Consider the following 25,948-nt stretch of genomic DNA (forward strand, 5'->3'; position numbering starts at 1 on the left):
TGTTCAAGGTAATCTGAAAAGAAAGATGCCTGTTTAGTGTAAAGTTCAAGGTTCTCCCTGAAACTTCTAATAGTTGGGGGGTGGGGAGGGTGTTGCAGATTAGTGAGTAAACTGCCGTGTGGCAGAAGAGCAGTATCTGGGTTCAAGCAGATAAAGAAAGAATAAAGTATTTTTCAAGTGATTTTTGCTTAAAGGGACAGTGTTGGGGGTGAAATCCATAATCTTGAGTTATATGTGTGGTAAACTGTCTTTACCTTAGATAAATGTGTTTCCTCAATTACGTCTGAAAATTCAAGCAATTTATCAATCAAGACTAGATCCTTTGGAGAGTGAGGATGGGCAAACCCTCCCAGTCAACAATTTCCTACTGAGGTACTGTGGAGGATCAAAAGCAATCCAACTGCCCATTCCTACGACTCAGTAACCTGAAATTTTTTCAGAGTTGTTGGCAAATCTTTGTGTGTCCATTCATATCTAAAATATCTTTCTGTAAATGGAATATCCGTATGGATTATGTGAAATTATTCTAACAGTTATGAAAAAGCTTGGATAATTAAAAAACAGACTTCAGTGATCGGGTATGTTACTCTTTCTCATGTCAACATTTGCTCAGCGGCTCCTCCGGTAATAGTAAGATCCTTCAATCAAGGCTCTGACTAACTGAACCGTAGGCAAATACGACAACCAGAGGTGACGGATGGTGGGTAGACGGCATAAATGCTTGAGTATCTATCTCAGCATTATGCCTTCCCAAGCCCATCTTTTCCTTTAGTACTAAGAATGAAAATAAACAAATAAAACCCTCCTTTTTGAAGTGAGGAAGGAAAATAAGCCTCTGTTGAACGTTCTAGGGAAGTCATTGTGGAAACTCTCGGGGCCGAGGGAAGCTCCAGGCTTACAGACTCAGCTTGTGTGACAAGGCCAGGGTTTGTCCCTCAGGCCAAGGAAAACTTGGCTGGTGCCTGAGAGAGGCAGATTTGTGCTGGCCTGGGGACTCTGTGCAGTCATTCACCAGTTCCTCCCACTCAGAAGGCCTGGAACAGAGCGGGGGCTATTCCAACTGCCAGGGAAATGTTTGTTAAAGTTTATTTTTACAAAAGAGGCAGGCAAACAACAATGATTATTTACCAAAAGAGATAGTTGGCTTTTTGAATCTCTCCTAAAAATAGTCAGGAAAAGACTACAAAGGAACTCTATTCCTCCTGAGGGAACCACAGTCAGAGACAGAACACAAGGCTGGGTAGGTTGTTGGCTTGACCCTACATGGCATTGCCTGTATTCATTTGACATTTAAATCCCATCATCAAGAAACAGTTATTTCAAAGTTGATGGCCCTAGCCTACTTCCTAAGCTGAAAAAAATATGACTCTTTTTTCTGGATTTCTGGGAAACGAGTCAGCTGGATTGAATTAAAAAAAAAATTATATTCTCTATGGAGACAGAAACAGACTAAAAACATTTGTAACTTAACGGTACAAAAGATTCATCGCTTCTTTTGCGTCCTAATTCTCTGAATTGTTTTAAATCCATCAGACTGAAGCACCACCTGCTACACTTTCTTCTGCTGGGCGGAAGGGCAGCTGGTCTGATACTAACTCTTTTCATTTAACTCCATGATGAGTTTGTGAGACAAGGAGGCAAATACGAAAACAGTCACGAGCAACACCGCGGCCACACAACAAGGGATAGTATTTGTTTTGCAGAGTGGGCTTGAAACTGTAGCTCCCACATCAGCCCGTTCAGTCACACCCGCCACCCTTAGGTGAATCTCACCCTAAGTGGTATCTTCCTCAAGCATCAAGGACAATTCTCCCTGTAGATATATGAGAAGCAGCGTGACTCAGTGGAAAGAGTCCGGGCTTGGGAGTCAGAGGTCACAGGTTCGAATTCTGACTCTGCCACTTGTCAGCTGTGGGACTGGGCAAGTCACAACTTCTCTGGGCCTCAGTGACCTCATCTGTCAAATGGGGATGAAGACTGTGAGCCCCATGTGGGACAACCTGATGACCCTGTATCTACCCCAGTGCTTAGAGCAGTGCTCTGCACATTGTAAGTGCTTGACAAATACCCACATTATTATTATAGCTGTATATTTTATAGAGCAAATTTTCTTCTAAGTCATCCATTCCAACCAAGCCATCATCAAGTAATACTTATTATAATTATTATTATGGTACTTGTTAAACACTTACTATGCATCATGCACTATACTTATACCTGGGGTGGATACAAGATAATCAGGTTGAATAATAATAGCGATAATGATGGCATTTGTTAAGTGCTTACTATGTGCAAAGCACTGTTCTAAGCACTGGGAGGGATACAAGGTGATCAGGTTGTCCCATGTGGGGCTCCCAGTCTTAATCCCCATCTTACAGATGAGGTAACTGAGGCGCAGAGAAGTGAAGTGACTTTCCCAACATCACACAGCAGATAAGTGGCGGAGCTGGCATTAGAACCCGTGACCTCCAACTCCCAAGCCCGTGCTCTTTCCACTGAACCCCGCTACCTAAAGGGGCTCACAGTCTAAGTAAGAGGGAGTAAGATTTAATCCCCATTTTACATATGAGGAAACTGAGAGAAGTTAAGTGATGAGCCCAAGGCCACACAGCAGTGAAATGGTGGAGCTAGGATTAGAACCCAGGTCCTCTCACTTCCAGACCCATGTGCTTTCCCCTAGGCCAGGCTGCTCCTCTGACGGTCCACTGAATGTGTGACCCTGAACTTTGTAGAATATAGAGAAGAGGTGACTTCTCTTTGATTTAGGAGAAACAGTATGAAGATGATAATAACCAAAAGCTTCTTCCCTCCTGAATTTGGCCTCACTAATAGATCTCTTGATGTCTTGGGAAGCAACATGGCCTAGTGGAAAAAACACAGGCCTGAGAGTCAAGAGGACCCGGGTTCTAATTCCAGGTCTGCCAATTGCCTGCTCTGTGACCTTGGGCCAGCCACTTCACTTCTCTCTGTGGAATTTCTCCTGGGATTAAAGCACCGTACCAAATGCTTGAGCTACATAGAAAAGAAGTAAAAAAAGGCTTACAATTTAATGGGGGAGATGAGTTAACCTAAATAGACAAATATCCCATTCAGGCAGTGTTCGGACGTTCAACAATTGATTCCTGAAAAGCTGCATCTTAAGTCAAAACGCTCTAAGTTAGAACCAATTTTCACCCAGTGATGATGCTGTAAACAGATAATTTGCTCCTGAATCAAGGTCAGATAGGCAATTTTTACCAAAAGTATTTGTATGTACTCAGTCAACTCTTACAGTATACTCTCCCAAGCACTTGATACAGTGCTCTGCACAAAAAAGCACTTAGTAAATATGATTGATTTAGATGGATACATTAATTTGTTTTTATTGAGTCAGAGAGACTGCACCATAGAGTTGCTAACTTTTATTTCAGTGGAAATAAAACAGAAGTAAAATGGAGTCTGGGGTGACTCCACCTGCCAATTAAGTAACCAAACCTCTGGTCTCTCCTGCTCGGCCCCCATCCAGCACCCACATCCCCTGACCTTATCCATAAGTGAAGTTATATTTGTAAAGATGAAACCAACGTATTTGCTATAATTCAAAACGTCTTAAATTGAGGATTGCCTGTAGTTCAAAAGAATGAAAGAATAGATAAAAATAATAAATACAAGCAAGTAAATTAATAATCAATAAATAGACAGATAAATATGTAAGAGGGCTAACGGGATGTTAAGACTGGGAATCTGGGAGGATTTATGTAGGAGAAGGCATCATGGAGAAGGTCATTTTTCAGAAAACATTCTAAGAGTGTGAGCCTGGCGTGGAACAGGAACTGTGTCTCATTTGATTATCGATTATCCCAGCACTTAGCACGGGGTTTGGCAAAAAGTATGCACTTAGTATATCCATATAATGTATTACTTTATTATGATTTGTTACTCTTTGAACTCATATTTGAAAATTGTAAGCTTCCAGGTTATTTGGGGTGGTTTTTAGGCCAAGCTCCAAAATGCCTTTACCCCTCTCTTCGCCCTTCGCAGGACCATCAACAATAAAGTTTATGTTGCTGAGGTTAAAGAAAAACACCAGGCTAAGAAAATATATGATGAAGCCCGGCGACAGGGAAAAACAGCTGCTCACGTTGGCGTCAAGTAAGGCACTTTCCACATCAGTCGGACTGATTCTTGCCAAGGAATGAAAGTTAGCTTCAGACAGGCATCCCCCAGCTACCATTCTGAACACACCACCTGTTTGTGAGCCTCACGTGGGACAACCTAATTACCCTGTATCTACCCCAGCGCTTAGAACAGTGCTCTGCACATAGTAAGCGCTTAACAAATACCAACATTATAATTATTATTATTATTTTGCTCTAACAATGGAATCATGAGTTTGGACCTTTCTTTAAGTAACACTCCATCTTTTTTGAGTGTCGTTTTCAGATGCAGGTGTCACTTCTTGAGTAAGAATATATGTTTGCATAATGGATACTGAAAAAAATAATAATGTTGGTATTTATTAAGCGCTTACTATGTGCAGAGCACTGTTCTAAGTGCTGGGGTGATACAGGGTCATCAGGTTGTCCCATGTGAGGCTCACAGTCTTCATCCCCATTTTCTAGATGAGGTAACTGAGGCCCAGAGAAGTGAAGTGACTTGCCACAGTCATACAGCTGACAAGTGGCAGAGCTGGGATTCGAACCCATGACCTTTGACTCCCAAACCCGTGCTCTTTCCACTGAGTCACGCTGCTTCCCTAAAAAGCACTGAAGTAACATTTAAGGATTTAATCCTCTTTGCTTATAGCTACTATACATTTTCCCCCATTTACTATAGTCCTAGTCTGAATACTTAGACATTCCTCTACTTCTTTTCTTCCCAAAAGTTGAATCAGTATCAAATCACTCAATCCATGGTATTTATTGAGTTTTACTGTGTGCAGAACACTGTACTAAGCACTTGGGAACTTACAATCCAATAAAGTTGGCAGACATGTTCCCGGCCACATATCCTGGAAAGAGTCCGGGCTTGGGAGTCAGAGGTCATGGGTTTGAATCCCGGCTCTGCCATTTGTCAGCTGTGTGACCGTGGGCAAGCCACTCAACTTCTCTGTGCCTCAGTTCCCTCATCTGTAAAATGGGGATTAACTGTGAGCCTCACGTGAGACAACCTGATTACCCTGTATCTACCCCAGCGCTTAGAACAGTGCTCTGCACATAGTAAGCGCTTAACAAATATCAACATTATTGTTGTTATTATTATTATTTTCTCCCCCTCTGAATATTAAGCTCATTATGGGCAGGGAACATGTCTTCTGTTGTATTGTACTCTCCCAAGGGCTTAATACAGTGCTCTGCATGTCATAAGTGCTCAGTAAATATCATTGATTGACCAATGGAGCTTACAGTCTAGAGGGAGAGATAGACATGAAAATAAATCAAAGAGAAAGGAAATAGTAGAGTTTAAGGATTTTGGCAAGTGCTGTGGGGCTGAAGGTACTTAAAGGGTACAGATCCAAGTACAAAGAGATTCAGAATGGCCTAATGGAAAGAACACAGGCCTAGTAGAGGATGTGGGTTCTAAACTCAGCTCTGCCACTTTTCTTCTGTGCGATCTTGGGCAAGTCACTTCTCTGTGCCTCAGATACCTCATCTGTAAAATGGGGAGTGAAACTGTGAGCCCCCATGTGGGACATGGCCTATGTCCAATCTGGTTACACTGTAATTACCCTAGCGCGAAGTAGAGTGCCTGGCACATAGTAAGTGCTGAACAAATACCGTGAAGAAAAGTGTATAGACAATGCAGAAGGGAGAGTGATTACAGGAAATGAGGGATTAGTCGAGGATGGCATATTGGAGGAGATGTAATTATAGAAGGGCTTTGAAAGGTGGGAGACTGGTGGTCTGTCAGCTGTAAAGGGGGAGGACATCCTAGGCCACAGGGAGAATGTGGGCAGTGGAGTCAGGGGTAAGATAGGCAAGATTGAGGTACAGTGAATAGGTTGGAATCAGAGGAGTGAAGCATGTGGGCTGGGTTGTAGTAGGAAATCGGTGAAGTCCGCATAGGACCAGGGGAGAAGGTTCTTAGGAAATTAAACGGGGAGAGGTGGTATCCAATTCTGTTCCCTATGTATTTTGCCTCTGTTCCCAGAGACCGGGAGACAGAGAAGTTCCGTGTTTCAACCAGCGTAGAAGCTGGAGGGACTGTAACTTTCACGTTGTCCTACGAGGAGCTCCTCCAGCGGCATTTGGGAAAGTACCAGCATGCAGTCAGCGTGCGCCCTCAGCAGGTGGTGAAGAACCTCAGTGTCGAGGTGACAATCTCAGAAAGAACTGGCATCGATTACATTCATGTCCTGCCTCTCCGCACCAGCCGGCTGCTAACCAACACGCTCAGAGGTAGGTGTGCGGCGCCGTCCCAGGAGCTGGCCAAGATTTTGGAACTGCACTAAGAAGTGACAGCGTTCAAATTCCTTATTTTAAAGCCTCCACAAGAGTGGCTTGGTCACCCTCTGCATAACCAGCAGCTCCAACAAGTTGGTTCACCTTCTAGCAACTTCACTAGTATGACCCTAGTTGGTCGTGAGTTCCTAATACCCACGAAAACTTTTCTTCTGAATGTCTTCAATGCTAGATGATCAGCTAGTGCTTTGATGATTTCCTGTGTTTCTTACCAGCTTTTTTTCATCTATCACCTTCTGCTGAGCCACTCAGTTCCAGTTGCCAGTGTCCAAATGACTATATCTTCCTTAATTCCTCCTGCGGCATCAGGCGGGAAGATCACATCAAAAGGGGCCGGCAGGCCTTACGCTCCTGGGTCTGCGGAATTTGCCTACTGGGGGATCAGAAAGATATCTCCCTCCCAAAAGAAAGTGCTTCAGTCGTAAAAGCTTTACACTAATGTTTAAAACCTAAGTGTTGAGGAATTGGACTCAGCATTCCAGAATAGATACACAATTGGTCGTTTCTGAGATGAAAGGGGAGGGATAGCGGATGAAGTGTAGGCCAGCTCTGAGAGTTTTTTTTTTATCATTTTTGTTGTTATTCTCAAACCAAAGCAAAGGAGTATGTCAGAATTTCCAAGGTTTGCATCAGCTGTTGCAGAAATGAGTCAGTGTGTTTCAATAATGACCGGGAGAGGAATACGTAAGGGTGGAAAAGGGCACATACTGATACCAAGAAGAAGCAAGAATGGGGAGCCCAAAGTGGCAAGGAGGAAAGAGAATTCAATGGTGTTGTTAAAGTTCCAGTGAGGAAGTTGGGCAAATAAACTGAACACAGCTCTGTATCTCCGGTCTAGAATCCAGAATGACCTCAGAATGCCCTGCATGCCCTCATGTACTAGAAAAACTAAACAGCCTGTGGAGTAAGAAGCAGGAGAATAGGCAAAACAGGATAAAGGCCCAGAGAGAACAGGTCACTTTTCTGATTTGATATGACTACTTCAAAGAGGCAATCATGCTAAATAATATACCTCAAGGGTTATTCATTTCAGCTTAAGATGAAGAATGATTTGTAAAATCAAGCCCACTGTAGGCAGAATAATATCTAAAGAACTAGTTTTCTCTTAGCTCTGTTCCTAATAGTCCAACAATACTTGATTTCTCCTTCAGCTCTTCAGTTGCAAAGAAGTGACAGAGGTGAACACAAATTTTGTTTCCTTCATAGTGTCTTTTGGTCACTCTGCCTTGTAACTACAGGTTTTCTTGTGATCAATACCTTTCACAGGTGAAGCTGACATACCTCCATCCACCAAAATTGAGAAAGGAGAAAAGTGTGCCAGGATCATCTTCACTCCGACGCCGCAAGAACAAGCTGCTTATTCTAGCTCAGGCATCATGGGTGACTTTGTGGTCCAGTATGATGTGTCGATGAAGGATATTATTGGAGATGTACAGGTGAGGAAGGCAAGGTTGGACCAAATTCAGAAGAAAATTGGCAAAGTGGAGATAGGTAAGGGGCTACTGTAAATGGAAAGAGAATAGAAAATTTCCTCTAAGGGTTAGTGGGAAAGGACTTCAAAATAAAAATGAAAAGGCAGCTAATGTTCTCATATAGCCCAAAATGGTGCTACAAAGTCAGTTAAGGGAGCTCTGAGCCCAAATAATAGCATCCTACACAGATGACTTGGGAAAAGGTACCGACATCTCAGATTGGGGGGTTGGAAGCCAAGCTGGAACGGCAAAAGTACTGAAGGACTAAGTAAGATTTATTAATATACACAGATCTGAAGCCTAGTCCTTCATTCGTTCCGGGAGAGGTACTGGAAAGTTGAAAACTGGCACCCGAGTGCTCGTCTTCTGGCCAGAACTCTAGAAAGACACCACGCTGGGTTGCTTAGCATCTGGTGGTTTTATCGCCAAACATCTCCCTAGGGCCACTGAAGCCAGTCAGCCCTCAGCCCACCTCCCGCCAGGCCTCAGTCAGGTCCCCACATTCTGCTCACTAGCCCCAGGGCTGAACTCTAGCCCCCGCCGCAAATTAAGCCCTGCTATGGGCTTAGACAACTGACAGCCTAGCAATACCGAAACGATTCGTTAAAGTCTTACAGGCTATTAGCACTATCTGGGAGTCCTAAGACCCAAAAAAAGCCAGTGTGTTGTCTGTATTAAAGAAAAAAAACTTACCTTCAATTCCTAGAAAAATACTTGGAAAAAAACAGCCCCGGATCAATTTATAAATACCATTTAGAACAGAGGGCCCCGGTGACAAACCTGCGTGACTACAAACAGAACAACTGTTAGCCTAAATCTGATCTTCTCCTGTGGGCTGTGAGGGAAAGACCATTTATCTTCCAGTGAATGAAAACCGTGGAAATATAGTCTAGGGCATCTCCATGAAGGCGAAGGGGAACCATTACCCTTATGGGATTGACCCAGAAAAGATGAAGCTTAAGACTTCGCGTCTACGCTTCCTGCCTACCCTATGGGTAGCCTGCCCACCCATTGGAGCTGGAAAGGGTCAACGAGTGGAGCCAGCAGTGGAGTGGAACTGCTTGGCTTCATCTCTCACTCTTAGCCCGGCCTCAGCTTGTGAGAATCCCAGTGTCCTCAATGGGCTCCGGGTCGGGCCCAGGTTCGCAGCCCATTTGGCATCCATTTTGTCCTCAGCCCTGCAGGCACTGGGTCCTGCTCCAGGGATGAGGGAGTTCTCAGGGCTCTGGTGCCGCCTTGGAGGCTGTGTAAGCCCTCCGGGGCAAAGCGACAGCGGCTCCGACTCAGCTGGCCTCTCCTGGATTTGTGCCGAGCCACTAGCACTTGGCTGGAAATAGTAGGGGCAGCTTCAGTGGTGGAGGAGAAGATGACCGTATGGCCCTCACGGAACCAGTTCACTCTCTTCAGTCCGCTCAAGCCGATTCTTCCCTCCTCTGTCCCCTCGCTCAGGCAGTCCCTCCAACTTGGAACACCCTCCTTCCACAGATCTGTCAGAAAATAGCTCTCCTCACCTTTAAAGCTCCTCTAACGAGCCTTTCCTGGTTAGTTCCCAGAACCGTGGGTTCGAATCCCGGCTCTGCCACTTGTCAGTTGTGTGACTGTGGGCAAGTCACTTCACTTCTCTGTGCCTCAGTGACCTCATCTGTAAAATGGGGATTAAGACTGTGAGCCTCGCGTGGGACAACCTGATGACCCTGTATCTACCCCGGCGCTTAGAACAGTGGTCTGCACATAGTAGGCACTTAACAAATACCAACATTATTATTATTTATAATGCCGTCATCCATCTCTACCAGGTATTAACCTATTTTTAGTCATCCTCTGAACTTTTGCATATACGCTCACTTAATTGGAGCGTGGCTCAGTGGAAAGAGCCCGGGCCTAGGAGTCAGAGGTCATGGGTTCTAATGCCGGCTCCACCACTTGTCAGCTGTGTGACTGTGGGCAAGTCACTTCACTTCTCTGGGCCTCAGTTCCCTCATCTGTAAAATGGGGATGAAGACTGTGAGCCTCGCGTGGGACAACCTGATGACCTTTGTATCTACCCCGGCGCTTAGAACAGTGCTCTGCACATAGTAAGCGCTTAACAAATACCAACATTATTATTATTATTATTCAATTCAGGGAATCGCTGACCCGAATGCCTAAATTACCTTCAGTTCTATTAAAAGGGGTCAATGAACAGGATGGGGAGAGGGAGGTGCCGATTTTGAAGGTGTTCGGTTAACACGGCAGTGTTGTCCAGGATTGTCTGATGGTTTTCTCTTTGCCCCAGATCTACAACGGCTATTTTGTTCATTACTTTGCCCCCAGAGGTCTCCCACCTGTGCAGAAAAATGTTGTCTTCGTCATTGATGTTAGTGGCTCAATGTTTGGTACAAAGATGAAACAGGTAATTTTACCTTATCTGTATTTCTGTGCATCGTTATCTATCTTGCAGCTTTTTTCAGGCAACTTCTGTAAACAGTCAAAAAAAAAAGCTCATCAGACCATTAAATAGCAGAGTGTACTTGATATATCATTATCATCACCTGATAGATATGTAATTTTCTTCAACTACTGTAATTTTCTTCAACTGAGCTGTCTTCCCAAAAATCATAGATATTCAAAGATCATAGGTATTCTGAAAGAGTTTCTTTTCAAGAGAGCTTTCTGGCGATGTATTGAAAGCTCTCTGTTCAAGGCCTAGAGAAGCAGCATGGCCAAGTGGTTAGAGCATCGGCCTGGGAGTCAGAAAGACCTGAGTTCTAATCCAGGCTCCACCACTTACCTGCTGTGTGAACTTGGGCATGTCACTTCACTTCTCTGTGCCTCAGTTACCTCAAAATGGGGATTAAGACCATGAGCCCTACGTAGGTTGTGGACTGTGTTGATCCTGCTTAGCTTGTCCCTACCCCAGTGCTTAGTACAGTGCCTGGAACATAATAAGCACTTAACAAATACCATAAAAAAGGCCTGGTATTGCAGAGATTATATGGTTTGTTCACACTGGCTATAAGCCTACCAGAAGAAGCAATAAAAATTAGAGGAAAATTGTTTTTAGCAACTCAGATTCTTTTCAAGCTACTGGCTATAATCTTCTCTATTTTTCACCCTTCACTGTCTAAATTCCAGCACGCTTTTGACTTAAAAGGAACATCAATATTCCCTGAGATTTTATTTCCGATTTCCCATAGGGCAAATTCTAGGATGGTGCATAATCTCACCTTGTAAATGTATTTTTTTAGATGAAATTCAATCAGTCAAGCAGATTCATTGACTGTTTTCCATTTGGTTTTTGCTCGGTCTATAGAACACAGCACAATCTCAATATATGTGGTGTCTACCAAAGGCAGTGTTGCCATTTAGTAAGGGACCAGTGTGGAGAGGATAATTGAGAAACTAAAGTGAAGGAATAAATAACTTTATTAGATGTAGAAAGTGTCAAAACTATTGATTGCGAGCTGTTTGAGGGATAAGGTAGATGTCTAATTTCCACCTGTATACTCTTTCCCAGGGCTTAGTACAGAGCTTTGCACACCGCAAGCACTTGATAAAAACTGTCACTGCAAGTGGTTGATATTTCAAGGGAAAAAGCTTTTGCAATAGCAGTTCACTGGTAAGGTAATTCCATTTATGCTGGATGACCCAGGAGATGAGAAATTATAGTTTCATCGACTTTGAGGCGAAGCGTGAAACGAATGGAAAGTAGCGCGGCAATTTGAGAATGAAGCTTGCGAAGCTTGGTTGTAAGGGAAAAAAGTTGAGGTGTAAGAAGTGTAAGAAGAAGTGAAACTTGTATGAGAATTTCAGTTGAGATGAAGCAAGAGTGAGAGTGGACGCTCTAGACTACAAGCTTGTTGTGGGCAGGGAATACATTTACCAATTCCGTTATATAGTACTCGCCCAAGCACTTAACTCAGTGCTCTGCACACAGTAAGCACACCATAAATATCACTGGTAGATGGATTGATTGATCCACCAGCAGAGAGAGTAGATCTGGAAAAGGGAGGAATGTTTAGGGTTGATAATGATGCCAAGGGGAACCAGGAGGGGGTAATTAGAAGGGTCAGGAGCAAGGAAATTGCTTTCCCTGGTGGGTTAAAATATAGGAAAATATCCCTTAGCCTCACAAACAGAAGTGAGAGATAAATGCTCAGCAAATGAAATTAAGCAGCTGGAATTGAGAGCAGCTACGACTATATAACGAAAGCATACCTTGACCGAGGCTCTGTGCTGACCTCCTTTTTCTACTCTTTATTTAACCTCCAGACCAAAAAGGCTATGCATGTCATCCTCAATGACCTTCACCACGACGACTATTTCAATATCGTGACATTCTCAGATGCCGTTAACGTCTGGAAAGCCAGCGGGTCCATTCAAGCCACACCTCCGAATATCAAGAGCGCCAAAGTTTATGTTAACAAAATGGAAGCTGATGGATGTTAGTGTATAGTATAAGATTTTTCAGAGCCGTTAGCAGTGTTGTTGTTGAATTTTTAATTGCATGGCATTGGCTACAAGTCCACTAAAAAGACACTTCCAATACAGCCGTGTCCAACCTGATTGTCTTGTATCTACCCCAGTGCTTAGGACAGTGCCTGGCATGAGAAATATCTTAGAAACAAAACACACACACCCTCCAATTCCCAAACCTACACTGAGCTTTACTCCTGACCAGTGGTTCTGATTAAGTTCCCACTGCTCCTTATGAAAATGTCAGAGGAGTTTGGATGTCTGCCCCCAGTAAAAGGGCTTGTCCCCCTTCCAATGTCCCAACTACAGGATTGGAATTTTACAGCAAACTGCTGGATCACAATCACCAGTTGTCCACTCCCATGAAGGAATATGTTTACAAGAGTGCATGTTTTCTAAATCCTCTTTAACGTTCTTTCCCATCCTAGAAACAGGCAGATGGCAGGTTGGTCTTTTTATGCTATTTGCTAAGTGTCCTGAGCTCTGGGTAGATGACAAGCTAATCAGTTTGGACATAGTCCCTGTCCCACATGGGGCTCAATCCCCATTTTCCATGTGGGGTAGCCGAGGCCCAGAAAAGTTAAGTGACTTGCCCGAGGTCACCCAGCAGAGAAGCAGCAGGGCTGGGATTAGAACTCAGGGCTTTCTGACTCCCAGGGCCATGCCCTCTCCACTAGGCCACGTTGCTTCCCAGACACGGTCGAGTGGACTCGAAAGTCCAGGCACCTGAGTTCTAAACCCAGCTTTGTTCCTGGCCTACTGTGTGACCTAGGGCATATCACTTAACCTCTCTGTGCTTCACTTTCCTCTTCTGTAAAATAGGGATAACCTGCTTATTCTCCTTCCCTTCTTGCTGGAAACTCCATGTGGGACAGGGACTGTGTCCGATCTGATTATCACGCAGACAGAAGACGTATCTATTGACTCTGTGGTATCCTTCTCCCAAGTGCTTAATACAGTGCTCCGCACACAATAAGTGCTGAATAAATACCATTGATTGACTGCCGGGTTACAGAAGATGGACATGTATTGTTGTTTTCCTCTCCAGGGACAGATATTAACGCAGCCTTACTGGTAGCTGCTTCGGTGTTTAACCAGAGCACTGGCGAGACGGGCCGAGGCAAAGGTCTGAAGAAAATCCCCCTGATCATCTTCCTGACAGACGGGGAGGCCACAGCCGGGGTGACGGTAGCCAGTCGGATCCTCTCCAACGCCAAGCAGTCCTTGAAGGGCAACATCTCCCTCTTCGGCCTGGCATTCGGGGACGATGCCGACTACCATCTGATGCGCCGCCTGTCCCTGGAGAACCGGGGGGTGGCCCGGAGGATCTACGAGGACGCCGATGCTACCCTGCAGCTGAAAGGCTTCTACGATGAGATCGCCAGCCCCCTGCTCTATGACATTGAGCTGACCTATCTGGATAGCTCTGTTCAAGATGTGACCCAGAACCTTTTCCCCAACTATTTCGGTGGCTCAGAGCTGGTTGTTGCCGGGAAGGTGAAACCGGGGGTCCGGGATCTGCACGTGCAGATGACGGCCCAGAACTACAAGGAACAGGTCGTCGTCGGGAATGACATCACCACCAACTCCACAGAAGCGGCTTTCGGCTGCGCAGAGGACCTAAGCCAAATTGAGCGTTTTGTCCAACGCCTCTGGGCGTATTTCACCATCCAGGACCTGCTGCAAGCCCGTTTCAAGGCCAACGACACGGCCAATCGTCGGCTCCTGAGCGAGAAGGCCACCAATCTGTCCCTCAAGTATAACTTTGTGACCCCTGTGACTTCACTCGTTGTGGTGAGGCCAGAGGAAGACGAGGGAAAACCCCAGGCGACACCTGCTTCAGGAGGAACTACAACATCACTTCCTTTAACAGGGACAGTGCCCAGGAGTCAGGCAGGCTCCAGATCCAGCTCGGCCACCTCAGCCACAGTACCAACGACCAGGCCAACCTCCTCCCCAGCGTTCACCGGACCAGCTCTCGAGGGAACCAAGAAAGATCCTTCATCAGCTGGTCTCTCTTCTGTAACCAAAGCAGCAAACCCCAAAGGGACCGCCCCATCACGCGAACATCCTCGAACCCCGGCTCCCCACATTCCTGGGGCTTCTCTACTGAACAATACTCGACCCTCTGCACGCCACAGTCCTCGGACCCCAAGTCACCATAATCCTGGGGTCTCTCTACTCAACAGGACTCAAGCCACAGCTCGCCCCAATCCTGGCCCCTCTGTCCTCAACAATCCTCGAACTCCAGCTCCGCACAATCCTGCAGCTTCTGTTCTGAACACTACGCGAACCCCTGCTCGCCACAATCCTCGTACCCCAAGTCACCATAATCCTGGAGTCTCTATATTCAACGGCAGTCAAGTTCCAGTGCGCCACAGTTCTGGGGCCTCGGTGCTCAATAATACCCAAGCCCCAGGTCATCTCAATCCCCAGACTCCTGCTCCGCTCCATCCCGGCACCCCTGCCCTCCACAGTTTTGTGACCCCAACTCGTCACAACCCTGAGACACCGACACACCATCTCCCCGGGTCAATGGGCCACCACAATCCCAGGACAACAGCAGCACACCAAACTCCTAGCCCAAGAATAAATACAGCAAATAACCCAGTGATTCCTGGCCTGGTGACTTCCTTAATCCTGGGAAAACCCACTCGCCTACCCAACAACCCAACAATAGCATCTCCATCTATGGCAACTAGATCTGAGCCCCGGCACCACTTGCCTTCACAACCCACTGCAAACCATCCCTCAGTCACTGTCCTACCTGTTGGCGATGCTCAGCCATCATCCTTCTCTCCAAGCACAGCGACCTCTGCGATCGCTTCTGGAAGCTCTCTGACCCATCCTAGTATAGTAGCTCATCCTGGAGTTCATCTCCATAATAGCTCAGGGCCTCCCACCCTGGCCCCCAATTCAACCAGCCAGGCAACAACGGAATCAGACAACACCCCCGAGGATCTGAGCCCTGTGGGTTCCCCTGCACCTTCTGGGGCTGCTGGCGCCATCAGCCTCCTAATTCTTCCCAAAGAGTCAGAACTACTGTCTGCCACAGATGTGGAGGCCAAGTTTGTGGAGTCCTTAAACACTCCAGCGGTATATAGTTTTTTGACAACAGATGGCGAAGGTAAGTTGCCTCTAGATGTGGGCGAGAAAAATAAAGGCACGTTTGTAATTCCTGGAATGACCAGACAGAGAAAGACCCATAGACAAGGAAATAGATATTGACACAAGTACCTTAGAAAGAAGCAGGGGCCAGAGAGTGGCAGAACAAAGAACCAGTTGTGCGTTCTTTTGGCTCTAGGTCCCTTCCAAGAGGCCTTCCTTGATTTATTGAGCGCTTATTAAGCGCACAGCACTTTACCAGAGGCTTGGGAGAGTGCAATACAACAGGATGAGCGGAGACGTTCCCTGCCCGTAACGAGCTTACAGTCTAGAGGGGACACAGACATTTATATGATTAAACCCTTTCTCCACTCCCACTCCCTCCTGTGTCATTTATGCACTGGGATCCGTTCCCTCTGGGCACTTAGTATTCACCTCATCCTCAGCCGTACAGCGCTTGCACTCCATAATTTATTTACTTAATGTCGGTCTTCCCCTCTAGGCTGGGAGGTCACTGTGGTCAGAGAACACGTCTCCCTGTTCTGTTGTACTGTACTTTTCCAAGCGCTTAGAACACTAAGCTTTCAATATTAATTGACTATTAGGTAGAGCATTTGAAATATGTCATTTGGATGCTTCTCTTTACCGGTCCCCCGTTTCCAGGCTTGTGACTTCTTCAACTTGCTGGTCGCAAGCCAATTGCATCTCTTTCCCCAGTGATACTTGGGAAGTTAAAAGCCTCGTGGTAAACCTGAAGGAGGATGCTCAGTACAATGCTTTGCACACAGTAAACGCTCAATAAATACGATTGAATGAATGCCACATGCTAAGAGAACACAGTCTCATGATCCCTCCTCACAGGGATATTGGGAGGATAAAATGAAATGAAGTGAAAGTGCTCTGGAGAAATAAAGCACTATAAACACATTATTATGTTGTTATTATGGTGACATCTTGGATTTATTCAGCACCTTTCCTCCTGTGATCTGAAAGACGACCAAGGATACCAAGATGTAGTATTGTCTAAAATCTCTCAGAATCTGTAAGAGGTTCTGATGCAAGCCAGGGAAGAGTTCTAAGGAGCAAAGACCCAGAATGGATGGAGTGTCCTTCCTGCACTTGCTCCCCAGGCCTGGTTTGCCTAATCTCCAGTCTGCACACCCCACCTAATCTTCCTCCTGCATTGACAAACTCCGGTCTGGCCTAGGGGTCAAGATAAGCAAAAAGCAGGCAAGTGAATGTGAGTATAAAGTCTGAGCTGTAGAGGGAGAGAAGGGAAAGAACGGAAAAGAAATTTCTCCAGGATGAAGTGATTAATCAAGGAGGAACTAATTAAGGAGCGGGAAGGGTCAAATGAGGAATGCAATAGCAGAAAGAGAAAGAAATTGGAACTGGGAGAAGCCAGACCCGGCCGAGATGAAAAGTTGATATGAAATGTCTCTGCGAAGGGCTGCTTGAAAATTCATGGATTTCACCATTCTTTTCTTCTGTTTCTGCAGAAATTCAGGATTATGATTACTCAGGTAAGCATCTCCTCTCCTACTACTAGATGTGATGTAACTATCATCCCCATACCTCATTCCTACTAGTGGTTTTAAGGGTCAGTGACCCTGCTCTTAGGCCCCCTTCAAGACCAAGTACAGTAACGTTCAGGACCACACCGGCCCCCAGTACGCTAGGACAGTCCCAGTGGAGTAGTGCCTTCGTGGGCCAATCTGGGCTGTGTCCACGGAGTCATGGAAAGAGCTGCCAACAACCAGAGGTCTGGACAAATAGAGAGCCGCTCACTGCCAGTAAGTGGTGTTTAAATATGAAGGACCTTTCACTCCTCAAAACTTGAGCCCCACCCCCTTCCCCGACCTCTAACCCCAGATCCTGTGGGAATAGGAGGGGGCAGTGGAGCACGTTAGATCCTGAGGCGAGCCACGGGCTACTTTCTGCTGGTACCCTGGGCCTGGCCTAGTTTTGACTCTGAGACAGCCCTACGGTGTTTAAATGGGGCAAGTCTGTTGGTTTTCCAGTAATGCTTGGCCTGCTAGCAGTGACTGTTTACAGGTAGCACCTTGCTCTTCCCCACATCCCCCTGGATAGCATCCTAGAAATTTGGTGGAGAGGCTCCAGAGAGTAAAGTTTTGTTCGAGATAAAACAGAGAAGCCGGACAGGGAGTGTCCTAAGCCTTGTTCCTGGAACCTCACCAGGACCCAGGGGTTCATCCAGACCCCGTCGGCAGGCTGGTGGTTCAGACTAAGATGGGGCCCCAGCGACATCAATCAATCAGTCAATTTATTGAGCACTTACCGTGTGCAGAGCACAGTACTTGGGAGAGCACAGTACCACAGAATTAGTGGACATTTTCCCTGCCCGTAACGAGCTTACGGTCTAGACACTATAAATCTGTAGTCTAAGCTCAAATCCCTCCTGGGTTGGCCTCTTCGGGGCCAACATCAGGGTTTCTGGGATTTGGGGACTTGTGCGTATGTGGTGGTAACTTTATGCATATGCAAAATACTTTTGATGACCAGACTACTTCTCTGTAGGCCCCCATGCTTATCCTTTACCTCTCTTTCTGGCCCCTGACTCTCCTCTGTGACTCTTGAAGAGACAGGATGGGACTCCAACTTGGCCATCCCTGAATGAGAAGTGGTTGAAAGCATCCAAATCCTCCCTTCCCTCTCCACAGGATTGTGAGTGCTAGGGGTCTCCGGCACTGTCGGTGCTTCCCAGCTGGAGTCAGAGGGGCACCTCACGATGCCCTCTGAGGTAAAGAATGATTGGGGAAATTGAGGAATTTTCCTTTGGAGATTGAGTTCTAATAGTGCCCTTTGCTGTTCTGAAAAGCTTGGGAAAGTAGCGGAAATCTCCCTCTTTATGATCCCCGACTCTGCTCTCTCTTAGATTTCTGTGATATCATCATCCTTATCAATGGTATTTATTGAGCACTGACTGTCTGCAGAGCACTGTAAAACTCCAACACTTAGAACAGTGCTCTGCACCTAGTAAGCGCTTAACAAATACCAACATTATTATTATTATTATAAGCACCGTGGGAAAGTACAATACAACAGTCTTCTAGACTGTGAGCCCATTGTGGGCAGGGATTGTCTCTCTTGGTTGCTGAATTGTACTTTCCAAATGCTTAGTACAGTGCTCTGCACACAGTAAGTGCTCAATAAATACAATTGCATGAATGAACAGAACTGGTAGACACGACCGCTACCCTTATATCTGTAATTTATTTAAATGTCTGCCTCCCGCAATAGACGGTAAGGTCTTTCTGGCAGGAAACGTGTCTATAAACCCTATTGAATTGTACCTTCCCAAGCAGTCAGTATAGTGCTCTTCACACAGTGAGTGCTCAATAAAAACCACTGATTGATTGATTGATTTGTTTCACACCGATTACTTCTTCACAGTGAAGGTCCTGATGGTGTGCAGATTGAAATCCCTTAACAATAACCATTCCAGAAATATGTGGATGGTAGTAATAAAAATTTTAAATGATAGCATCTTGTAACAAGTAGCATCTGCAAGAGGTATTATTTGATTTATCACCACCAAACTCCTATAGTGAGAGGACAGGTATTTTCTCCATATTACAGATAGGAAAACGGAGCCGTCGTATAGCTGTGCGGAAGCATATAAGGATTCCCCTTCTGTTCCCATCGCCCCTCCCTGATCCGACCAGACGGGAACACCCATTGGCTCTAAACATTTCTCTTCTTATCAATTTTAGACTTCCTTGGCACTTCCTACAAGTCTCCGAGCATTTTCACCTTTTCCTCTTCTGGTAAGGTTGAAAGACGCTTCCTTAGCTTCAGTTGCACATTTTAATTCCAGACAAACATACCATCCCTGAAACTGTTGTTTTCTTCTCTGCCAGTGGATGGAGACCCCCATTTTGTAGTCAAGCTCCCTCACTCCCAAGAGAGCTTCTGCTTCACTCTGGACGGGCGCCCAGGTGACATCCTTCGGCTCGTAGGTGACGCCACTGCTGGTAAGAAACCAAAGTGGAGGAGCGAGGCAGGAAGCTCCTTCCAACAGCAGGGCTTCAGGAAAACTTGGATTGGGAATGGGGCTTGGGTTTCAACTGTGAAGCACTGTGACCTGGTGGATAGAGCAGGGGCCTGGTAGTCAGAAGGACCTAGGTTCTAATCCCAGCTCCGCTACTTGCCCGCTGTGTGACCTTGGGCAAGCTATATAACTTCTCTATACCTCAGCTACCTCATCTGTAAAATGGAGATTAAGACTGTGGGACATGGAATGTGACCAACCTGGTTTGCTTGTATCGACTCCAGCGCTCAGTACAGTGCCTGGCACATAGTAAACACTGAACAAATACCTTTAAAAAAAAAACAAGCGTGGGAAGAGTAGTTCTACTTTGGAACCAGACCTCCCTGAAAAGTCCCTCAGATTCTGCCATAGCACTAGACTCTAAAAACATCATCCAGACCATGAAAATAGATGCGCCAGGAGGAAAGGGGTGTTGGTATAGTGGAATCAAGATGGCTTGGGAATTTGTTACTAATGAGGATATTTATTAAGGGTTTACTCTGTACCAAAAATTGAGGTTGATAGGAGATGGTCAGATGGATCACATCCCTGAGTCGCACAGAGCTCACAGTCTTAGAGGGAGAGAGCGGGTATTTTATCCCCAGTTAAAGATGAGGAAACCGAGGCCCAGGGAGATGAAGTGATTTGCCCAGGGTCACACACCAGGCAAGTGGCAAACCCGGAACTCCAGATCCTGGGCTCGGTCCAGTGTGCCACCCTGTTTTCTCTCAACTGGGAGAGCAACTGCAGGGAGAGAGACAGAGAGGTGAAAGTAGCCGTTAGGCAAAGGAGAGGGTGTCAGGACCGTGGCGGTCTCCACTGAATTGTGTTAAGTCATAAAGCAACAGAGTGAAAAATCATGACATAAAATAGAACCCCATAAGAATGAATCCTTTTGTTTTTTTCTTCGAATTCTTCTTGTTTTCATTCCTCTCACCATACATTCTTACCAATACTGTATGTTCAGAGGAATGAAAATAAGAAAAATGCCCAACAGAACTCTTACCCCATGATAAAAACAGAGCCGGTTTTAATGGAAATCAGGCAGTAATAATTTTAATAGTCATGATATTTAAGTGCTTACTTTGCACCAAGCACTGTACTAAATGCTGGGATAATATAATACAGGACAATCAGGTCAGACATGGTCCCTGCCCAATTTGGGGCTCACAGTCTAAGTAGATGGAAGACCAGGCATTGAATTATCATTTTAGAGATGAGGAAACTGAGGCACAGGGAAGTTAAGTGACTTGCCCAAGATCAGACAGCAGGCAAGTAGCGGAAGCTGAGATTATAGCCTAGGTATTCTGACTCCCAGACCTGTGTTCTTTCCATTAGGCCATGCTGTTTCTGGTTTCTAATCCCGGCTCTGCCAATTGTTTGCTGCATGACTTTGGCAAGTCACTTAACTTCTCTATGCCTCAGTTTCCTCAACTGTAAAATGGGGATCAAATATCTGTTCCCCCTCCTACTTAGAATATGAGCCCCATGTGGAACAGGGCTGTGTCCAACCTGGTTAACTTGTATCTACCCCAGCACTTACAACAGTACTTGATGCATAGTGAGAGCTTAACAAATATAATAATAATAAAAAACTATTTTTAATGGTATTTGCTAAGTATTTACTATGTTCCAGGCACTGTACTAAGCTCCGGGGTAGATAAAAGCTAATCAGGTTGGACACAGTCCATGTCTCACATGGGGCTCACAGTCTTAATCCCCATTTTACAGATGAGGTAACTGAGGCACAGACAAGTTAAGTGATTTGCCCCAGGTCACACAGCAGACAAACGGCAGAGCCGGGATTTCCCTAGGTTGATTCAGTAGAGATGCTTTTAAAGGTGTTAGTGGATGCCATCGACAGAACTCCCCGGTTCTCCACCCTTCAGGAGGCATTTTAGTCTCTGTGAGATCATCAAGACTTAAACAGAATTTTCATCTAAGCGAAAAGAGGATTACTCGTTGTAGACCCAGTACAAGAGTTCGCTGTAAGCACAAATTCTATATTCTGTATTCTTCTAGACTAAAGACTTGTAGAAGGAATTGAAAAGGGCTAATATTTAGCAGGGGGCAAGACTGGTAAAGGCTAACAGAGTTTGTAGAAACTTTTCAGCATTCAGGTGGCATGCTTTTAGATTAGCAGTTAAAATTACTGCTCCGACATTCCTCAGAACCGCACTTCCCTTGGTCACTACCGTATTTTATCAGTAGAAATTGCTGGAATTCCTCCCCCACCAGTTGATCGCTTCTGTTCTGCTGTAGGACTGCGAGTCAATGGGCACCTAGTGGGCGCCCCTCCCAAGGTGGGCCACGAAGACAGATCCCGCACCTACTTCGACATGATCTCCGTTGTCGTCCAATACCCCCGGGTGAGCTACGCCCTCAACATCACCCGAGACTCAATCAGCCTGAAAGGAGAAGACTCTCTGGTCATCCCCTGGAGCCGGCCAGCTTTCATCCAGAAGCCACGGCTGGCCCTGAAGGTGTCACCGTCAGCCAACGTCACCCTCTGGATTGGCACGGACATTGAGTTCTTGATTCTTCTCCATCGCTACAGCCATCCGACCTACCTGCAGCTCACCCATCTAGGTTTCTACATTGTGAATGGGAAAGGCCTGTCTTCCTCAGCACAAGGCCTCTTGGGTGAGAGATGCTGATTCCACATGCCGGATCCTAGGGAGGGAGATTCCCCATTGGAAAATACATTCTAGAACGGGTCCCGTCGGGTCAGGTAGCCTCAGTCTCGCTCAGGTCAGAGAATAATAATAATATTTGTTAAGTGCTTACTTTGTTCCAATCACTGTTCTTAAGCAATGATACAGGGTAATCAGGTTGACCCACGTGGGGCTCACGGTCTTAATCCCCATTGTACAGATGAGGGAACTGAGGCACAGAGAAGCTAAGTGGCTTGCCCAAGGGCACACAGCAGACGAGTGGTGGAGCCGGGATTAGAAACCACATCCTCTGTCTGACTCCCAAGCCAAGACTCCCAAGACTCTTTCCACTAAGCCACGCTGCTTCTCTATGGGACCAGTGGTTCTCTCCAACGGAGGCTTCTGGCAGTGATAGCAACACTTTCCTACAGCTAGAGATGCACAAATGATAATAAGTATAATAATATTAATCACTGTGGTATTTTCTAAGTGCTTCCTGTTGCCATGCACTGCTCTAAGCGCTGGAGTAGATCTAAGATAGCCTGGACAGAGTCCCTGTTGTGCACTGAAGTAGAAGCCAGTACTGGCATTTAATCCCTGTTTTACTGATGAGAAAACTGTGGCACAGAGAAGTTAAGCCAATTGCCCAAGGTCACACAGCAGGCAAGTGATAGAGCTGGAATTAGAACCCAGGCCATTCTACTTCAAGATGATCACTCAATAATCACACAAGGAAGCATCAGATTTTACTTAATCTTGTTTTAGAAACCCAGCGAGCACATTGTCAGAATTAATCACGAACTGAATGATGGAGGTGAGGTATAAAAATGATAATAATTATGATATTTGTAAAGTGCTTACTGTATGCAAGGCACTGTGCTAAGTGCCGAGATGAATACGAGCGAATCAGGTTGGACACAGTCCCTGTCCCACGCGGGGCTCGGCATCTTAATCCCCATTTTACGGAGGAGGTAACTGAGGAACAGACAAGTGAATTGACTTGCCGAAGGACACACGGCAGATAAGCTATCAGCAATCCCTAGCATGGTCACAAGACTGTGAGCCCGTCATTGGGCAGGGATTGTCTCTATCAGTTGCCGAATGGTACATTCCAAGCGCTTAGTATAGTGCTCTGCACACAGTAAGCGCTCAATAAATACGATTGAATGAATGAATGCGTCACACCAAGCCATTCTGGTTAGCTCATTAACCCTGGGGTTGAAAAATCTGAACTTCCACCCCGCACCTCAGCAACTCAGTGGCTTAGCATAGCAGCCATTTTAGTTGGGAATGTTAATCTAGGCCTTAAGATTCAGTCATGGTACCTGAAACAGTGACCCCTTTGGTCTTGAACCCTGCCTCCTTCCCCTGTAATTATATTCATTTATTATGAGTAAATGTGTATTTCGCCAAGATGCAAACTGTTACTCATGGTTTTACCTTAAGAGAGTACTGGCCCGCCTCTCAGTGACTGTATAACCCAATTAGGCTTAGAGGAACAAGCAGTATGGCCTAGTGGGATAGAGTACGGGCCTGAGAGTCAGAAGGACCTGGCTTCTAACTCCAGCTCTGCCATTTGTCTGCTGCGTGACCTTGGGCAAGTCACTTCACTTCTCTGCATCTCGGTTACCTCATCTGTAAAATGGGGATTAAGACAGGGATCCCTCTGGGGGATGCGAACTGTATCCACCCTGATTACTTTGTATCTATCCAGCGCTTACAACAGTGCCTGGCATATAGTAAGCACTCAATAATAATAATAATGTTGGTATTTGTTAAGCACTTACTAAGTGCAGAGCACTGTTCTAAGCGCTGGGGTAGATACAGGACAATCAGGTTGTCCCTCGTGAGGCTCACAGTCTTAATCCCATTTTACAGATGAGGGAACTGAGGCACAGAGAAGTTAAGTGACCTGCCCACAGTCACACAGCTGACAAATGGCAGAGCCGGGGTTCGAACCCACCTTCTCGGACTCCCAAGCCCATGCCCTTTCCACTGAGCCACGCTGCTAAGCATGTATTGAGCCCTATAAGCCTCCTGGCACTTGATTAGACACTGTAATGCTAGTTTTAAAAGTAGTGATCCTTAACTTAACTCTCCATATTTCCACTGTAAGGAAAGCTTGGGCTTCCGCATCTTTCCCTGTTCCCTTACCTCCACCAGAGGAGATTATTATCCCAACAGAGAAAAATGTTAATGTGATTTTTTTGTTGTTATCAATTCCAATATGGGACAAGTTGCCCTCCCCAAGGCCGCTACTCTTATTTTGCTCCTTTACAGCAACCTCCATGTAGATCCTGATGTAAGCAAAGTGGAAAGACAAGACCCTTGGATTATTGTAAATCAGGGCATTCGTCTAATTCTGAGAAAGTCAGGGAAGTGGTAAGAGTGGCATATCGCTGCTTTCTGTTCTGCCGTCACATCCCAGGCCATTTCAATCCCCCAGCAGCCAACATTTTGGGAATATCTGAACGGGCCCAGGATTAATGCTACACGAATTTGATTTCCTACAGGACAGTTCCAGCACGCTGACATCCAGGTCAACCGAGAGCAAGGCACCAGGGCTCAGACGGGAGTCCTGAGGAGCGAGGCTGCGACGTTGCCAGTGGTCTGGGTGGAGAAGCTCTTAAAGGACTCGGCTCTTCAACCCCACAAGACCCACTGCTGGCTGGTGAAACGCAGGGATGTCGAGGCCCTGCTTGACGGAGGATACAGCTCCTACCTCGTCTCTCATCTAGCGGACGTGTGAATGAATCGCCCAGGAACCACGCCGGACGATCCAGCCACTCGCTTCAGTTTGTGACGCCTCGCCGAGAACTCGCAGTCCGATGAACCTGGGCCAGAAAGTAACCTGAACTGCCTCTCCCACGGCACCTCCCCACCCGAGCAAGAGGAACAAGCCTCTCCCTGCGCTCCGCAGAGCATCGTGGTCTCGAGGGACTCTAGTCGTCATTCCCAAGCTACTAGAGAAGGCCTGAATCGCTTCTATAGAATGAGATTCTCCTCTCCCCTAGCCGCCCACCCCCAATCTGCAGTGAACAGTATTTAGCATTTGCAGAGCAATGCATTCAGCGCTATAGCAGAGTATGAAAAAGGAAGACCAAGAAACGGGTCCCTGGCCCTCAGAGAGAATTTACAATCTAGTGGGAGAGAATGAACAAAATACCGATAGAAAACACAAACACAAATGACCGCAATTAAGTGATCCATACAAAAGTATCCAAACAACGGAAGCATGTGAACATAATTAACAGAGATCAGTACCGTAAGGTTATTGGAATTTCAAGGAGACGGTGAGTTTTGAAAAAGGGAAGGGATGTGATTTGGCAAAGAAGAGAAAGGTTATGCTAGGGGGTTGGGGGGCCTTAGATTGTGTTCAAAGGCTTGGAGGAAGGAGAGTGACATTTGTTTTCGGAGCTGGAGTTGTGTAAATTCTGTATCTAGAATCTAATGTACCCATAATTTGTAAAAAAAAAAAAAAATGTGAATCCTCTAACCTTCATATGTAAAAGGCCTCCATAGAGGTCACTAGGAATTGCCTAGCCAAGAGATTCAAAGCATTTTTTATGGTATTTGTTAAATGATCACTATGGGTCAGGCCCTGTTTGCGTACTGGACTAGTTAACAAGCTCATCAGGTTGGGGACAGTCCATATCCCACATGGGACTCACAATATTAATTCCCATTTTCCAGACGGGGCCCAGAGAAGTGAAGTGACTTACCCAAGGTCACACAGCAGATACGAGGTGGAGCCGGGATTAGAACTCAGAT

General features: G+C 45.9%; 1 protein-coding gene across 2 annotated transcripts in view; it reads left to right on the forward strand.

Moving 5' to 3' along the window:
* The window catches only part of ITIH6 (inter-alpha-trypsin inhibitor heavy chain family member 6), a 37,662-nt gene extending 11,936 nt beyond the window's left edge, over window positions 1-25,726 (forward strand). For both annotated transcript variants that reach the window (XM_029068011.2, XM_007669691.3), the window contains exons 4-14: window positions 4,021-4,131; window positions 6,130-6,377; window positions 7,707-7,876; window positions 10,188-10,304; window positions 12,164-12,335; window positions 13,416-15,494; window positions 16,972-16,995; window positions 19,207-19,260; window positions 19,354-19,467; window positions 21,786-22,166; window positions 24,691-25,726. In XM_029068011.2, the coding sequence (XP_028923844.1) occupies window positions 4,021-4,131; window positions 6,130-6,377; window positions 7,707-7,876; window positions 10,188-10,304; window positions 12,164-12,335; window positions 13,416-15,494; window positions 16,972-16,995; window positions 19,207-19,260; window positions 19,354-19,467; window positions 21,786-22,166; window positions 24,691-24,926 (3,706 nt within the window). In that variant the 3' untranslated portion in view covers window positions 24,927-25,726. The remainder of the gene's footprint in view (window positions 1-4,020; window positions 4,132-6,129; window positions 6,378-7,706; window positions 7,877-10,187; window positions 10,305-12,163; window positions 12,336-13,415; window positions 15,495-16,971; window positions 16,996-19,206; window positions 19,261-19,353; window positions 19,468-21,785; window positions 22,167-24,690) is intronic.
* The last annotated feature ends 222 nt before the right edge of the window (window positions 25,727-25,948 follow it).

Source organism: Ornithorhynchus anatinus, chromosome 6, assembly GCF_004115215.2.
Source record: "Ornithorhynchus anatinus isolate Pmale09 chromosome 6, mOrnAna1.pri.v4, whole genome shotgun sequence".
Lineage (NCBI taxonomy): Eukaryota > Metazoa > Chordata > Mammalia > Monotremata > Ornithorhynchidae > Ornithorhynchus > Ornithorhynchus anatinus.